Here is a 19,113-nt window from a genome sequence, read left to right on the forward strand (position 1 = left end):
AAAGGGCGTATCCTTCGCCATCAGGTTTTTATAGCAGCAGTGAAAGCCTCACACCTCAGCTCCCATCATCTTGTGAGACGCTTGCAGACAGGTCTGAAGTGCCCTAATGGCTTGATTGGAGACAAAATAGACATCACTGCCTTGAAACAAAAATGGTCCCTGAAAACACAGACCCATTAATGCCACCATTAGCTCCAGTATTGCATTATTTCAGCCCATCTGCTATCATTATACTCGACTGTCAATACAAGAACACTGTAGGAAAACAGTGAGGTCAAACATGGCCTCCAGTCAGTGACATTTCCTGAACAGGTCTAAAACTGAAACGGAAAGATCAATACAGAGTGGAAGAAATCCTTGGCTTGTAGCCTCTTGATATCTGCCAGTGAAACTCAATTTGTGATTCACATAGACACATAAATCTTTCTCACATTTTATTTCATGAAAAAGAACATGCACAGCACTCTGTCATTAGGATACAGTACACATCTCTGTAATGAAGAAGTGTTAAAAATGACTGACAGTTTTCACATTGTGGAGTTTTATGTCAAGTACACTTTATAATGCAAGGCCATGACTCACCAGGGTTCCATTAGACTGTCTTCTCTAATTCCTCTGATAATTGCTCGTCTAGTCAGGCAGCCATCGCATTTAGGTGAAAGCTTTACTCACCAACTCATCAGGCGACACACAAAGTTCTTGTAACAAAGGAGAGCACTTGGCAGCATCAGCTATTCAACGCAGGGCTTATTATCTGCCCTGAAGTCACAAGATACTCATTCTTTTAGAAATATGGTGAACCTTACTCTTGCTAGAAGAGGGGATGAAATAATTTTAGCCATGGCAGCACACTGAAAATATACACCTTGCCTTTTGAAAAACTGTAGCCTTGTATTGTGTGTTTGCTGTGACAGCAGGAATCAAACGTTAATATTTAATCAGTAATGAGCCTACTGGGCTTCACCATATATTTCTGACTTCGTTTTCATACAAATTCAGTTTAATATTGTTATAATTCATGACTTTTGTCTATACATGACCTCAGTGAGACACTGAGAAACACCTCAAAACCAATCCCCCACAACGATGTCAAGCTGAAAAAGTCACAAACACTCCTGGTCCTCATTAGAACACATTGGCAGCAGTCAGTTACCTACAGACGTAGTGTAGTGCCTTAAGCAAGTCCGATGCAGCGTCTCCACCTCCGGATTCAAGACTAAATGTTTCTGTCCTTGTAGTCAGGTGCCAACTCTGGAAATGTTCTTGGCAAATTTAGTCCTTGAGTGTCTAAGCACTTGCCTGCGCCACCTGCTGGGCCTGCCTCCTCTGGTTGTAGGCATTGTACACATCCAGGAACATGTCCTTGCAGGGTATACGGGCTTTCAGCTTGGAGCAGATGAGGAAGGAGCCGGCCATCTTGCGGTGGAGGGAGTACGACTCCTCGGGTGGAGGGGTGAGGCGGTGGCGCAGCATGACGGGGATGAGGCTCTGGATGCGCTGGGTGGTGCTCTGGGTGCCGAAGTCGAAGGGCTCGGCGGATGCAAAGGCTTCACCGAGGATCATCACGGCCTCCACGTGGGCGTCCTGGAAGGCCTGGTAGAGAGCAGGGAGCGGCGTTACAGTGAGTATCTGAGTGAAGAACTTTCTATGCACATCAACAGCTGAACGAAGATCTCAACATCAAAGCAAAGAGCATGAAAGTACAAAAATGTACTGAAGGCCTAAACGATACAAAAGGACTTTAAGTTGCATTTCTGAGTGTGTATACTTTGAGGCAGCCTGAGGAAATGTGCACACTGGAGATCATTAGAATATGAACATGTCAGAGTACGACAAATGGGGAGGTCAGCTACACCTCCCTCCTCCATTCACTTTCATTTACAGCCAGAAAGGTTGAGTACATGGCAGCCACCAACAAAATAAGAAGTTGTTGTCAACTAAAGCCATGTCACCTTCACTTGGCCTGCCTCTCCTTGTGTCTAAACTTGTGTCTGTTAGATTCTGTGTGTCTGTTTCTATATTTTGTCAGATCAGAGTGGAGCAGCTTGTGGCCACAGACACACAAAGAAACAGTAGTGGAAGAGCCACAGAACAGTAGCAGAGACTCTCTACATATCGCACATTGAATTTGTGTAATAAGTTGTGTTTTGTTTGTTTCCCAGGAATAGATGTGATTCCAGCCCCAACATCTGTGTATTTTCCTTGATTCTAAGTCACATCTCCTATAATAATGATTAAAGGATTTCCTATGTAGAAAACACAGACATTTGTAAAGTGCATTTTGCCTTGCTTGGTCAAAATTGAACCAACCACAACAGCACTCATAAAAATATAACTCTTTTCCATTTGAAACTAAACCAAATTTATTTGAAATTATAATCAAAGCTCCTCCACCTGAATTCTGTTGTCGCTTTGATTTTACAGAAATCTATTCATGAAAATAAACAGGACTGAAGTGTTGAAGTGACTGAACCGTATGTGTGTTCTTTAGCAAACACACACACACACACACACACACGTATATACATACACTACCATTCAAAAGTTTGGGGTCACCCAGACAATTTCGTGTTTTCTATGAAATATGACACTTTCATCCATGTGCTAACAACTGCACAAGGGTTTTCTAATCATCAGTGAGCCTTTCAACACCATTAGCTAACACAATGTAGCATTAGAACACAGGAGTGATGGTTGCTGGAAATGTTCCTCTGTACCTCTATGTAGATATTCCATTAAAAATCAGCTGTTTCCAGCTAGAATAGTCATTTACCACATTAACAATGTCTAGACTGGATTTATCATTCACTTAATGTTATCTTCATTGAAAAAAAATGCTTTTCTTTCAAAAATAAGGACATTTCTAAGTGACTCCAAACTCTCTCTCTCATGGGTCATAATATGGAGAGAAACAGCATCAAGTACAAGCAACACAAATAAATGCAGAAGACAGAAAGGACAGGGGAGGACAAACCACATCAAAAATAAATGAGTACAGCAGCAGTGACTAAAATACCCTACCTTGGTCTCAAAGCCTGTGAGGAATTTCAAGTCCTTTGATTTGGAAAGAACAGTGGCTCGATCTCCCACGGAAGCTGCATGAACCACCTGAACACACACATGTACACGCAGGTGATGGTGTGAGAATTTTTCCACTAGTGTTGCAGAATTCAGCCAAAGATGCCGATGTTTAATTATTGACAAAAACCTTGTTGCATAAATCATGTTGTGAGGTTGACTGGTGGACATTTGCTAATTTTAGACTCGTCATACCTGTATATAGTCATCTGTGAATGATTCTGGGTAGCCTCGGCACGCTCCAAAGTCCAACAAAATAACCTAAAAGACATGATCAGAGTGTTATGAATCTGTTGCATGTAATGAACATGTAACATCTTTCTGTGTTAAGACAATTCCTTTACAAAATCGGATTTCCCCCACCTTGTTGGTGTCTGAGTTGTAAAAGAAGTTGGCCCAGTTTGGATCTGTCTGCATGAACCTGAACTCAAAGAGCTCCCTGAGACACAGCTGGAGGATGTTGAAACAGATCTAAAGTGGAGAGAAGAGACTTGTGTTTACTGCAGTGTTGTTATTTATCCATGTTACATTTCCATGCTATTCACCTCTGGAACTATGTCTCAGCATATATCCTATTTCACACGTTATTCTATTCAGTGTGACTGTCTCATGGTAGTATGTTCCACTACACTGCCACACTCACACCATGTCTAAAGATCTTGCATTACTGTACGTTAGAAGGGCAAATCTTAACACATATTTCCACAGTGACACAGCATCAATTTCACACTGTATTTAGCGCCTGCTGAATAATTTACTGGCAAATAAACCTGTTTTTCTGAATGTTATATGCATCAGTCATGCACTTGTCACACTATGGCATATAGAGTGTGACAAGGTACAATTACAGTTTCTTCAGTTGTGCTTCTGGTTACAAACAGGAGGTGAATACAACCCCAAACCCATATTAATTTTAAGAAATAGTGGAGGAGAGATGAAACAAAGAAAAAAACAGCCCTTAACACAAACCCAGTATGGGAGCAGAGCTTTCTGATATGGCCCTTATACTTGTCAGAGGGTTTCATCTCTAATGGCTTCACACAATTATACTTCCATACCATCATGGACCTCTAACTGGAAATCTTTCTGCCAGATACTGTATTGTGTATAATTTCTACCATAACCATTCTGTAAAAGCTGCTGACCTTTACTTCACTTTGCACATCAGTAGTTATTCCTTTCTCCGTGGTTTCCTGATGTGCTGTAGCTTTAGTGAAGGGAAAACCCAGTTGAACATCCCCACTACAATAACATCACCTCATCAAGAACATTCTGACATATTCCTGCAGAGTTCAAACACAAGTAGCTAGAGGGTTCACTGATTCCTCTTACTCTGTCTCCACTCACACGTCAATAAATAAAAATTCATGACAGATGGGATCCATGTGCCTGTTAAATCAAACCATACCTGGTTCCTCGTCTCCTGGTCCAGGTCTACACAGCGGTCCAAAGGGACTCCCTGCACCAGCTCCATGGCCAGCACTCTGCGTGCTGACAGCTCATCTATCACCTCAGGGACTTGGAAATACTCATCTCCCTCCAGCAGTGACCTGGAGGACAAACACAAATTGTACAAGAAAATCAACAACAACAACTTTACTACTCGTAGATCTGCACAATTGAAAATATGTAAAATCAGCAACAAAACATGTACAACAAAAAGGCAGTTAAAAGCAACTAGACACCATGACTACATGTACCGTGGTCATTTATGTGAGGGCAAACTAAATATAATACCTAGAAATGCTACACTGCATCTGCTGAATGCATTTTTTGTCTAGAATAATCTTACTGTGACACATAAGCTGGCTCCTGCAGTGGTATACTTTACATTTCCAAATTATTCTAATGAATACAAATCAATTAAAAACACTAAAAATAGTTCAGAAGCTCTGCCCAGACAGAGCAGAACTTAAAACATACATTAACATATCAAAGTAGTAGATAGGAATTTCAATGTAAAGGAAATATAGAATGAATATATATATATTTATAGAATTTTAAGGTATCAGGGGTCAGAAAAGGCCGACGCTGTAATAAGTGTGTAATATATGACGCATGTAGCAGCAGCTGTTCACTGAAACCACTACCTAATTACAGAGTAACCCTACTGTAATTTAAAAGGTGACTTGACGTGGTTTTTATTTTATGCAGTTAAACAGTGTAGTGGCAAACCACTGAACCTCAGTGGAGGAAGTGTTTCGGCTCAGAAAGTGGCATAAACCTACCTGAACTTCTTGGCACACTCTGCCTCCCTCTTATAGTCACACTCCCATTCCAGCTCCCTTTGAAGAACCTCTAAGCTGTTGTCTGCAAAAAGACCTGTGGAAAAATAAATAGTGCAATACTCAGCTGGGAAAAGTAAAGAAAACATATGGACCATGTCATCTTCAAAAACAGCAGCACTAATTCATATCATACATGTTGGTCTGTAATGAGGATAAAACAAAGAAAATCGGGTCATGCACTGAAGGTAATTGGGTACACTGGTGGCCAAAAGGTTTAGGAGCCAAACATCACCACAGCTTCCCTGCCATGTCTTTTCCTGTCTCAACTGTCAGATATCAAAATAAAGGATTGAAATGCATAAAGTCCAGTGTGTTCACACAAACAAGAGGTATATTTAGATGACAGTAGTTTTAAACACAGTGTGCCCTATCTTTGAGAGAGGTCGTCTGTGCTTAAAATTGTTCTTTACCTTCAGCATGCTTGTGCATTCTGTGTGGGAAACCCTCAAAAGATCATTTGACTGACAACCAAATACCAGTAGATGAGCATTAACTACAAAACATAATTTGATCTTTTTGGCTTGAATCCTTTCATTCAGCAACAACCATCAGTTAGACAGACAGATCTGACCTGCAACTATAGCACCACCCCATGGTGTAAAGAGGGTAGTGGTTAAAATGCTGAATATAACACACAACGGGGGTAGTCACAGTAAAGTATAATAATTTTGACACAAACTCCAACATAATACTTTGAAGCCGTTACCTTCAGGCAGGACCACGCTCATTTTCAGTACTGACATTAGGTTGTTTATGTCACTGTGAATGCTCTCTGCCACTCCAGGGTACTGGAACAAATGTGGAAATTACAGACATTAAATCAAGACAGTGAAACGTAGGTTGTGAGGGAGACAGACCTAAATGTGTGAGAATAACATCCTACCTGGATCTTCATGGCAATTTCTCTACCATCTTTTAACATCCCATAATGTACTTGGCCAATGGAAGCGGCAGCAAATGGTTTGTCCTCAAAGGCCGAGAGCTTCTCTCGCCAGCCCGGCCCTAACTCCTCCTCCAGAACTTTCTACAAGATCAGAAACAGACACTAAAAAAAACTAACACTATATAGTACAAGATGACAAAATGTCAGGAACAGTTTATGCTTACATCCATCTGCCATGTGGGCATGAAGTCGGCGCTCTGCCTGACCCTTTCAAAGATCTTCTGCAGCTGTGGATTGATAAAGGAGTTGTCTGAAAAGAAAAAAAAATCCAGAAAAGTATTTTCCACTGCCTTGAAATCATCTGACTGTGAGGATATCTGAATAACAGCAGTGGAAGTGTTGATACAGTGTGTACCTTGTATGCTGAGCATCTGGCCTATCTTCAGTGCAGCTCCACGAACCTTACACAGTGTGTTGACTATTCTCTCAGCATTAGCCTCTGACAAGAAAGCAGAGTCTAGCAGGGCACCCATGTCTATAAAACACACCACACACACACACATACACATACATACAAAGCAGTATTAGCAGTGATATTAGGAGCAACATATTAGAAGTATAACGCCATGACATAAGTAATTTATCTTAGCAATTACTTTCCAAGTGCTGCATGTAAATAACTGAGCCCTAAACTGGGCCAATTGTAGGTAGCAGAGCATAAAAACTGGGGCAGTGGTACATCATTAAACACTGTTCATTTAACACATATTAAAGCCTTTCTAAATTCTTATTAGTAAGTTGGATTTTAAGTCCATCCAGTGCCTAGCGGGTGCTGACAGATTAGAAACTTCTCAGGGCTGACAAGTTGTCCATCTGTCTGCTGGAAGTGTGCTGGACCAAAGGCTGCTTCACAGGATACAAAGGAAGAACCAGAGAGGAGAACTAAGAAAAGAATATTTTTACCTGCTTTTTGTTTGCCTCCCAGTGATTGTTTTGCAACTTCTGCAATGGCACCGATCCCCAGTCCTACTGCCAGTCCTGCAGCAGGGAGACAAAAGGCACAAGCAGTTTTAAATTTAGCATCACCTGAGGACAGATGCTTGAGGAAACCAATGATTTGACGCAGATGCTGTTGCTATTTAAAGGCTGAAATCACACATTAAAGTGTGGTATCTTTTATGACATGTTTAAGTGTTTTCCCCATCTGGCACTTGAAAAGCAGGTTTAAAAAGCTCCTCAGAAATGTCAGGAAAGTGTTACAGCATTTTCTTTTCATTGCCACCATGTTAAGCCCTTTATCAGCAGTTGGCAATGAGAATGTACAGTACATTTGCATTTTAAACACACTGCAAGGATATTTAGAGCACAGTGAATAGAAAAGGACCCATTAAAGATGTGCTTTAACACACTTTCTGGTAAGTGTACATGATCTACTTTGTAAAGGTAGATCTTTAGACTATTTTGCTTAGCTATGAGGTGTTAATTATCTTGAAACATTTTGAACATATAACTATTTGCAAAATCTAGCATAAAGGCTACAACTAAAGATGTTCATACATTTGTTGCATTGGGTTGTGATTTAGCTTCTGATTTTCTAAAGACGCAACAATGTTGGAATATGGATCAAACGCTGTCTTAAAAACATTTTGATGAAGTGATATTATTTCTATGATATGTATGTACATGCTGCTAACCTGAGTGGATATTAACTTCTGGTGAGATCAGGAGTGGAGATTTTTTATGCTTTGGGAGAATCTAGAGCAGGGGTCACCAACTATATTTGTCAGAGAGCCAGAATTTTACCGGACAGTCACCTTGGGGGCCGGACCCTCAAACAAAAATTAAATAAAAATCTAATTTTGGCATAACATTATTATTTGATGTTTATTGTTTATATTTTTTCCCATTTCATTACAAAACTGAAGGCATTTTTAGCCTTTATGAGTCAGACTCCTATCACCTATACCACAGTCAACCACCAGGAGTGATAGAGATATTTTGCCTCAACTCAATTAAGTCAACTTTATTTATAGAGCACGTGAAAAACAAACACCGTGGAAGTGAAAGGAAAAGGCCTCTTAACACAGGTAAAATGGCACTCTCAAAGGCCATGAAACGAAAAGTTGATGTGGAAAACAGATCCTTTAATAATGACTGGACTGAAAAGTAGGCATTTATCATGCCAACCTTCCGAAATGCGTCACCTGTATGCCTCATTTGCAACGAAACTGTTGCTGTTGCAAAAGAATATAATCTGCGCCGTCACCACAACACTAAACATACAAATTTCAAGGATTCATATCCTGAGCAGTCAGAGGCCCATCAGAGAAAAATCGCCACATTAAAATCTGCCTACTCCCGCGCAAATGGCATTATTACTCGAACTTTAACTGATCAAGAGAGAGTAACGTGTGCATCTCTGCAGGCTGCCTGGGTGCCTTGCAAACATAACCGGCCTTTCACGGAAAGTGAGGTTTTAAAGGAGAGCGTGGTCACCGTTCTGGAGGAACTTGCAACAAATCCATGGACAGAGTTATTGCATCTGTCAAACAAATGCCTCTCTCTGCTTCAACTGCTGCACGTCGTGTCCACGTCTTGGCAGAGCATGTCCAGCCAGCTGTCATTGACGGGATCAAGGAAGCCAAATACATTTCACTGGCTATTGATGAGTCCACTGACAACACGGATATTTCACAGTTGTAAGTTTTTGTCAGATACTTTGATGGCAAAGATTTCCGAGAGGAGCTGCTGGCATTGCTTCCGCTGGAGGACAACACCACTGGTGACATCATCTTTGGAAAACTGGAAGATTTTTTTAAAAGCCACGGATTGTCCCTGGATAAAATCAACCTGACAGTGACAGATGGTGCACCTGCCATGATTGGCAAAAACAAGGGTCTGGTGAGCAGAATAAAGACTGTCGCTCCTAAAACTAACGCACTTCACTGTATTATCCATCAAAGCGTGCTGTGTGCAAAGCTAAGCAGGGAGCTCAAAGAGGTGATGGAGAAAACAATGAAAATTATTAACAACATCAGAGGAAATTCAAGCACGCAGCACCGCCTGTTCCGCAAATTTGTGCTCGAATCCCAGGCTTCTCAAGATGACCTGTTACTCCACAATGACGTGCGCTGGCTCAGTAAGGGCAAAGCACTGGAGCACTTCGTTGAACTCCGTGCCCAAGTAGTGGATTTTTTTGAAACTAAGCAAATCAAAAGTGGCAGCTGACCATCTCCGCATCATGCAAGACAGAGAATACATGTGCAAAGTTGCGTTTTTAACAGACATTTTCTCCCATTTGAATACACTTAATCTCCAGCTGCAAGGAAAAGAAAAATCCGTGGTGGATTTGGTGGAAAAACTTGATGCCTTTGGGAACAAACTTGATCTGTTCCATGCAGATTTGTTGTCAGAGAGGCTGCTGCACTTCAATGCACTGAAGACGGTGGGAGAAAGCAACGTAACAGACAAGATGAAGACATTCATCACACAATTAAAAGACAACTTCTCTGCTAGATTCGATGAATTTTTCATTTCCAGGGATGTCATTGGATTTGTGCGTGACCCATTCACCATCAGCCCAAGCGGAGAATTCTCCACAAACACGGTGAAAATGATGCCGTTGGACGAGGCGTCCATTCAGAGCGAGCTGGCTGGAATCCAGGCTGCTCTCCATGGTGCTGAAAGCCTAAGCGCATTCTGGGTGTCTTGTCCCGAGGACTATGGCACATTGAAGACGCTGGCTATGTATGTGCTCACCATGTTCGGTTCAACCTACACCTGCGAGGCTGCGTTCTCCAAGATGAACTCGACAAAAACACACGAGAGGAACCGACTGTCAAACCAGTCTTTGGAGGACTGTTTGCGCTTAAGTCTGACAGCGGCCAAGCCTGATGTGAAAAAGTTGGTGTCAGAGGGGAAATGTAAGTTCAGCCATTAAGCAGTGTGAGGAGCCCATTTCAGCCTTGTGATTTGAAATCGCTATAGCCCACTTAACGTTTTATTTGATGTGCGAACATTATTTGTGACCTGTTTTGTTCTGGTACCAGGTTAGTATTTATTTACCATGCTATTTTAAGTTATGCCAGTTGGTTTTTCCTCCTTTTTTTGTCCTGAGAAGTCTACTAGTTTGAAACTTGTTGTTGAGACTTTGAAATAAAAACCAAATGTTAAGTAAGGGCATGAGGAAATGTTAAAAAAAAAAAAGAACTGTGTGAAACAATAAATGTTAAAAAGTGCAGCGAGTCTGTCCTCATTTCGGAATGTAGCCTAAATAGAGTCATAAATGGTGGGGATTACTGATAGTTAAGAGTCTCAGTTATTGTTGTTTTCAGTTGCTTTAATAGTGTGGACCACATGATATTTTCTCTTTGATCCTCACAATTTTGGAATCCAGTCGTGGGCTGGATTGGACGGTTTGGCGGGCCGGATTCGGCCCGCGGGCCGCCAGTTGATGATCATTGATCTAGAGTGTTTGAGACACATCTCCAAAACAAATAGGGTCTATTGTACAATAATGAGCAGTATTATGGGCTGTATTTGAGCACCATGTCATTTTATGATTGGCAGGTCTTAAGAGAGGGCTCTTGTGACCGAAACTTCAACTTGACTTGTTAATAAATAATTGCAGTACAGTATTTCTGTAAGTGGGCTGCACAGTGGCGTAGTGGTTAGCACTTTCGCCTTGCAGCTAGAAGATCCCTGGTTCGCGTCCCGGCTTTCCCGGGATCTTTCTGCATGGAGTTTGCATGTTCTCCCTGTGCATGCGTGGGTTCTCTCCGGGTACTCCGGCTTCCTCCCACAGTCCAAAAATATGCTGAGGTTAATTGATTACTCTAAATTGCCCGTAGGTGTGAATGTGTGAGTGATTGTTTGTCTATATATGTAGCCCTGCGACAGACTGGCGACCTGTCCAGGGTGTCCCCTGCCTTCGCCCGAGTCAGCTGGGATAGGCTCCAGCACCCCCCGCGACCCTAGTGAGGATTAAGCGGTGTATAGATAATGGATGGATGGATATTTCTGTAAGTTGGATGTCTGGGGGATTTGATTCCCTGCAACACAAGAGAGACCAAACAAGTGGTGTGGGTGCTGTCTTCTGATTTACCACCGTGGCCAGATGCATCTCAGGGGGAAATGAATAGGCCTACAAGGATGAGGCCCAGAAATTCACAGTGTAGTGTTCAGTCAACAACGTGATGCTGAACACGGAATAAGCAGCCACACAAATCCTAAACCAATACAACCAGTTCTGCTGCTGTAGCTATAACCACAAAGAAAAGCTGGCAAAAAAAAGTATCGACTGTATGAAGATAGATATAGGTTTCTTTTTCAACATTAAGCTACATTCTCATTCTGAAACACAAGACGGTGTAACAAAATTACCTATGCCATACTGTTACGTTACTCACAAAAGACAAATTAGTTAAGGAATAAATAACCACCATCGTAGCCCTGAAATCCAAGAGTTAAACCTGAAGCAACCTCACTAACCTCAAATCCTGCTTTGTAGTACAGGCCTGTCAACGCCACTGCAGTTGTTAAAAAGGTGCGACTACATTTTCTGAGATTGCTCAGGAAAAACAGTGTGGAGGAAACGCTGCTTGCGGCTTATTGCAGTTACACAAGTGAGATCATAACAGTATCTCAGTGTGGCATGCTGATTGCTGTGCAGCAGATACGAGAACTCTTCAAATGATTATCCACACCACGGAGAGGAACATCGACTGCCCTCTGCTCTCTACATGTCCAGCTCCCAGTACCTCAGCAGGGCCACAATTATTCTAAAGGTGGATCCTGGTCACCACTTGTTTCAACTGCTGCCCTCTAGCTAGCACTAAGGGACCATTAAACTCAGGCCACCATCAGACAGCTTCTTTCCCAAGGCCATTTATACACTGAATTCCAACAAGCAGTGGATGACGCTTGGTACACAATTTTTTTTACCTTGTGCAACAGTTGCATTTATTTATAATGTAACAATTACAGTGCAGAAACCAACATTTTTACATGCTGGTGCAAAATTACGCTAACTACACTAATTTATTATTTACTCTATTGTTCTGTTTGAGGTGGCTTTTTGTGTGCATCTCTAAATGCATGAATCAGGAGTGGCACTTTACGGTGTATTCTGCACAATACGATGACGGTAAAGGCTGTCTATTCTATTCTAATTATTGTTCTCTGTGCTTCTACTTGTGTGTTTCATAAGTTTGTTACACAATGTCACACTTTTCCTACTGTGCCTGAAGCCATGTGGCAACCAAGAGAGAAATGAAAAGGCTTTCATCTTTGATTCTGGTGTATGAACAATGTGAAATGGGAAAAAATAAAAAAACCCCACACAAACAAAAACACATTACTCTTACCCCCAAAATTAGCCAGCCGGCTGATTCTTGTGGCAGGCACTATCCTTTCTTTGGCACGCTCACTCAGCTGAGGGAAGTCAAACAAATGAAGAAAAAGAATTATGAGATGTAATTAATATGTTTTGCAATTCTGCTTTATTTTTTTAATTCTCTCCTAGCAGCTCAGACCACTTACCTCAGATGAGCACTGCAATGACTGAATTTCCCTGGTTAGAAGTGTCTATACTTCTCTATAAATACGACGTAAAACATGCTCAAAACTGTCCGACTGTTCCTAAGCATAGATAAGGAGACCGCCATTAAACATACTGACAAAAAATATCCAATGTTACATATCTGTTAGCGACACAAGTATGTGAACTTTAAGGACTAGCAGTTCATTTGAGGATGGGTGTTTTCAGTAAGTCAACTTTGAGTGGGTGTTCTGTTTTATTTAGAACAGTAAACAGCATCAAAGTCTGATCTTCACAACACACATTTGTTGAAGTTCAACACGATGGTGTGCAAGGCAGGGCTACAAAGTGAGAAAGCCACTGCTGTCTCAAGAAACACTGCCGTCTGTCAGCCATTTGTTACACATTTTATGGATGGATAAGCTAATAATTTAAATGAGAAGTGTTACGTTAAGAGAAACGACAACACTGCATTCAAGCGTAAGAACTTTACCCCATCTGTGAAACATGGAGGTTGTATCGCCATGGCTTGGGCCTGTTTTAATTCATCTGGGCCAGGACAGCTAGGCACAAAGATATTCTGAGCAATTCCAGTGAACTCGAAAGGCAAATGTTGGGACACCTGTTTGTGAACTGAATCTGAAGAGACAGTGGGCCATGTGGAAAGACAATAACCCTAAGCACACACAGGTTGTTTTACCAACGCTTAGTTAAAGAAGCATAAAGCAAATGTTTTGAAATGACCAATCCATAGTCCTGACTGTCATCCAACAGAAATGCTGAGGAAGAGCTGAAGTGAGCCGTTTATGTGAGGAAACTCACCAGCATCCCGGAGCTGAAGATGTTATGTACAGAGGAATGGACTAAAAATCCTATAGGCTGATGTGCAGAACTAATTAACGGTCACACTTATTGTTCAGCTGCAGTTACTGTTGCAACAGGGGGCCACAAAAGATAATGAAACAAGAGGTTTACATACTTTTACCACTCACATACATGCAACACTGGATTACTATCTTCAATAAACAATTTACCAAGTATAACATTATTGTTTCATTTGTCTGATGGGGTCCTCTTTATCTACTTTTAGGATTCATATTTATGCATAAATACAGAATATACAGAATGATTCACAAATATGTGTGATAATGAGATAAAGAGACAAAAATTAAACACTAAAACAAAGACACCATTACCTGACTGACATATTTGCACTGTTTCAAATTCTATTCTAAGTCTATGAGTCAATAGGAGTCTATGACAATTACATATTTCTGGATATGTGAAATTATTACTCTATAAAAGCTTGCTGAACCAATTAGTATATTCCACCCAAAAAATGCAATATATTGTATACAGAATTAATCTTTACTGAAACTAGTTTTGTAGATTGAGTCCTTCAACCGACCTTCTGTTTAGTAGGTTTAGTCAGGGACTGCTTTGCCTCTCTGGCCTTCTTGATGTCCTCTGGCGTGAGTCTGGCCACCACTGAGTTGTGGGCAGATCTGGTTTGATAGTAGAACCGGTGGAGAGCGGGGGCGGTGTGGAGGAAACGAGTGCTCTGTCCCGGCCAGCCTCCCCCTCCTGGTGCTGTCCCTGGATTAGGATGTGCTCCTAACATGGAGAAAGGTAAGGTTTCAGTGAGCCTAAATGGTAAAAACTCTAAAGTCAGGATTCTTTTAAAAAGTTCCCATATTGTGCCGCTTTGTAGCCAATTAATCAGAAAGAACACGCTGCCCATGATAGACAACGCAGAGCTGTCAATCACAGTTTGAGGTGACTATTGGTTAGTTAGGTGTTACATAGCAGTGGGGTCTCATATCTCAGTGACTTTTATTTTACACCTTAAAGTTTCTAACAACCACAAAACACAATCAAGAGGAAGTTTCACCACATGGGACTTAAAACATATAATCGTACTGTGTGTAACCATGGCAATGACAGAAAAATCTACTGTACTGTTTAAATAAAATGGAAGACTTGAGCTTTACTTCGATTCTCTGGTTACAACAGAAAAGTGTTCAAGCACTTGAATACTCAAAGGCCAAATATTAACTGAATTTTAAATTCAAAGCACTTGAAAGTAAAAATGATATAAAGACTGTTTTACCATGTTTACATACCATGTTCTCTTGTGAAACTTAAAGACGTTTCTAAGACCTACAGGGTTCTGTGAAAATGTACAACCTTTTTGAATTGTAGATTTTAAACTTAAAGCTGAGATAGACAGCATTATTTTGGCATTATTCATAATAATCTTTCAGCATAATATAATTCAGGTGATCTGAGGTGAAACTAGATTTTTGCATGTCTTCTTGGCTTAGTTTTCAGGCTTTACAAAATGTATCTGGTGACAGAAGATATCAGCCATTCAAGGCTTTCACCCAGATCAGAGGAGAGAGCATAAAAAGCAACAAAGTGTGATGAGAGTATTACGTGGTGCCCCAATGGGTCATTGACTTCCACTCAGGATTGTAGGGTTTGAATTCTGTGTAATGAATATTTTTGCATGTTGGAAGTGTGTACATATGGCTATTCTAATGTGGTGGGCAGGGGGGGAGAGGGGAGAGGGAGGAGCTGCAATTTCACATACTGGTGTCTTTTTATTTGTTGGGGTTTTTTTTTTTTTGCCTTTACCAGATAGTCTTTATTGTCGCTGTACACAAATGACCTCTTTGTCTAATAACTGTTTGCTTTTTCACAACATTCTTGAAAATGTGAATACCACCAAAAAATTAACAACAGCATTAAACTATTACACAAAAACTCTCTGTAAGTAACACTTAGATAATGTATGTCATGTTCATGTTTGCCTGGACAATACCTGTGTGCATCTCTGCTGAAGGCCCAGCTTCTCCCTGTCTTAGCTCGACACCATCAGAGGGAAACTCTGACCCCACACTCCATTTGGCTACTTCATCAGGGTCCATATTCTCCCAGCCCTCCGCATCCGGAAACACATCTTCTTTTATTGACTGTTGCTACACAAACACACACAGCAGAGTTGGATGGGTCACTTTGACAGGTGATAACTCTTTCTGTGTATAACTTGGTATATACTCTAAGTAATTGTTCCTGTCAGCTCATTTAAACTCACCTGACTGGTGCCACCCATAAACATGCCCATCAGTCCTTCCACCACATCTTGAGCAGCTTTGACTCCTGCTCCTAGGGTGGAGTTGCAGGCCATTAATCGGAGCTGTTCTCCCTGCGTGGCGACCAGAGCAGAGCCCACTTTACCAGCTCCCCGCATCACCTGCAGGACTTCTGACAGCATCACTACACACACAGAGGAGGAAAGGACTCAAATGTCAGGCGTAAGAAGGTGTTCAGTCTGCACCATATATTGTGAGCATCAAAACTGCAATGTAATGTGAGCAAATTAACTCAATCACATCATGCTATGACTTTTTTTGCTGTTTGACACAAAAACAAAACTCATGCAGCTCACACTTTCAATGAATAATCTACAAAAGAAGCTTAATATATCCTATTCTGATTTAATGGTTCCAGGATGCACTCCTTTCAAAACTTTGTTTACAAGATGTGAAGTTTGCAAACCACAACAAAATGAGCGATGAACAGGAGTGAAATGCTGAAAGGGAGATTTGCTTTCAAAAAGAAACACAACCTCTGGGTCAACTCTGTGAACAGTGTCTTGTAATTGTCGTCACTACACAAAGAAACATGACTTGCTTGACAGTTTATTGCAGCACCTGTAGCTCTGTATGACAAGCACAAAGCTAGATGTGAATGTCATCCGAAGCAAAAAAATATTTCTGATGTCTTTGCCAGTATTACATCATATGACAAAGGTCCTCAACAGCTTGTAAAAATGTACTTTTTTTAATACAAGTTATGTATTATTTTCTATTTCGACTTAGTCACTCTAATATGATAAATGCTTTTAAAATAGAGTTATAAAAGCCATCTTGAGAAAATTCCTGTATTTTCTTCATCTTGCAAGATAAGATCACAGGAAAACAAACATGTTTATGACAGTTTTTCACAATACCATGCAGCCCCAGGAGGTATGAGTGCCAATAAATGGAAATGTGAGAAACACACTTAGCAGCAAACACGCCCACCAAACTTCCTGACCAAAATGACCCATGTGTGCTATTCAATATATCTATTAAGTTTTTAACATAGTCACAGATCCACGAAAAGTCTCTTGGGGCAAAAATCCATGATGCTCTTCACCCTGTTACATAGTTAACCTTGAATGTATGTAGCTTCCCATGTTTCAGGACATGTGTCATTGACACGTGTAGCGATGAGCTACAGCCCCTAGCAATAATAATGTACAAGGAATAGACACAGTTAGAGACATCAACAGTTACATACTCTCAGGTGCTTCAACAAGCTAATTAGTTAGCTCGGTGTGGTGTAATTTAACGACAGTAGCTGCCGTAAGACGCTTCAAATTTCAAGCTAGCTATGTTCAAATATTTAAACACAAGGTTCACAGTTCTACAAAAAACACACCTGACTGACCGAGACACTCTGCCGTTAACAAATGAATTAACGTACTTTTGGTAAAGCTTCGTTATCCTGAGTTTTCTCGGTGACTCTCCTCCTCTTCCAACACTGCCTAGCTGTACAGTCTGTTTTGCAACACCCGGAAGTTTAAATTTGACTGACAGGAGCAGGAACCAATCACAGTGATAAGTAGGTAGAGCCCACATGTCAAAGAAGGAGGGGTGTGCCCCTTTAACCAATGGGCTCGCAGAACACCAGATGACGGACGGCTAAAGCAGGTTGAGTTGTCCAATCATAGTCATTACAACGCGAAGCTGAACTGACAGAGCGTCCAGTGGATTCTAAAGGGGTGTCATCGTTGTGAAGGATGCCTCCAAGCACGTGTAGCAAGGTACAGTTACCAAACTAGAGATGGGAGGTACTGAATAGGTCTGTTTATTATTTTCAATGTTACAACGCATCCTCAGTTCAGAGGTTTTGTTCAAAATGTTTGATTAATAAAGTTTTATCCTATTTTATGTGTCTGTCTGATCATTACCTGGCACTGTTATAGTATCAGCAGAAATGTATATATGACAGAATGAAAGAAATGTAAAGAAAAATATATGAATGTGTATTTTAACAATGTACCAGCTGTACTGAATGATGGTGTCCTGAGCAAGTGGAGCTGCCCTGGTAACTCATTCATTAAGGTGACATTGAGAGTTCCTCAGGGTCAAAGCTTCTTCAGACTACAGTCTTGCCACCCCATACAGTTAGTGAAGCCCACTTGAGCTCTGTGCACGTATACACAGAATAACCACTCTGGCAGAACCACTCACAACAATTTCTGTTCAGTCTTTGTTTCCATTTAAATACTAGAAATATTTTAACAGCACAATGACCCGTCATTCAACCACAAACAACCAAGTGACCAGACAATGTTTACACTGACTTTGCAGTAACTGAGAATTTGTCATATTATTGTCAGTGAAAAATGTATAGACAGCATACAAAGGCATCTTCTAAAATCTAAAAACAGAATCTGTACATGTTTTCTTTTTTTTTTTTTTTTTAGCAAGAGCCTATGTACAGACTCAAACACTGCAGGGATTAAACCTACTTGGAAATAAGTGTTACAAACTGCTAAGCAATACATGACAAGGACACTTTTGACTTAAGAGTCACATGCACTTATCTAATTTCATTTCATTTAATTATCTTATGAGCTTTATTAACAATTAAAGAGCCATAACTTAAGCAAAGGTTTGGGGATTTAATCAATTAAGGGTTGCATAAAAAAGATATTTGGTATATGAGTTAAAATGATCGGAGGAAAAAGACTATTTGGCCTACAGTGATTTATAAATAAAATTGCCCCTATGTGAGTAAAGGCCTTGGCCTGGACACCCCTATAAATTAGTTTGTCTGCTTCACTGGACCTACTGTGCATTAGCTAAAACTGGAGGGCTGTGAGTTTTGATGTTTTTTATAAGGTAATGCTGAGTGCTTAAGTAGAAAGCAGCTGGATTTCTTTCTGATTCATGAAGACATTTCACCTTAAGACTCCCTCAGTTTTAACTGAGTAGCGGATTTTTACTCACCCAGAACTCACAGGATCATTTATGACTCAAGACACACGTAAATCAAGGTGTGGATGGTGGGGAAACTGCCTGGGGAGGGATTTCAGGACTGTATTGTTTGTGGCTGACAGGTGGTCAACTCCCCTGTCCAGACTGGGTAATTCCAGTCAGTCCATCACAGATGGTTTAAGAGAGCTTAAACCATCTTTCTTCTCTGTCCAGGATGTAAACATTGCTGCTCTCAAAGAACCAATAGGTGGCCTTAAACAAATACCTGGAACT

The 19,113-nt window shown here is 40.9% G+C and overlaps 1 protein-coding gene across 2 annotated transcripts; it reads right to left on the bottom strand.

Moving 5' to 3' along the window:
* Nucleotides 1-421: 421 nt before the first annotated feature.
* coq8b (coenzyme Q8B) lies at nucleotides 422-17,425 on the bottom strand. 2 transcript variants are annotated; one of them, XM_023266385.3, is made up of 16 exons: nucleotides 17,321-17,425; nucleotides 15,885-16,066; nucleotides 15,612-15,768; nucleotides 14,196-14,401; nucleotides 12,615-12,681; nucleotides 7,213-7,287; nucleotides 6,665-6,784; nucleotides 6,474-6,559; nucleotides 6,250-6,390; nucleotides 6,073-6,154; nucleotides 5,307-5,400; nucleotides 4,487-4,628; nucleotides 3,442-3,549; nucleotides 3,274-3,339; nucleotides 3,022-3,108; nucleotides 422-1,593 (listed from the first exon to the last, which is right to left on the bottom strand). In XM_023266385.3, coding segments are annotated over exons 1-16 (1,920 nt in total). In that variant the 5' UTR covers nucleotides 17,322-17,425; the 3' UTR covers nucleotides 422-1,287. The 2 variants fall into 2 exon arrangements, with proteins under 2 accessions (XP_023122153.2, XP_035802382.2); XM_035946489.2 differs by having other exon boundaries at nucleotides 17,276-17,385.
* Between the last annotated feature and the right edge of the window lie 1,688 nt (nucleotides 17,426-19,113).

Source organism: Amphiprion ocellaris, chromosome 7 (assembly GCF_022539595.1).
Source record: "Amphiprion ocellaris isolate individual 3 ecotype Okinawa chromosome 7, ASM2253959v1, whole genome shotgun sequence".
Lineage (NCBI taxonomy): Eukaryota > Metazoa > Chordata > Actinopteri > Pomacentridae > Amphiprion > Amphiprion ocellaris.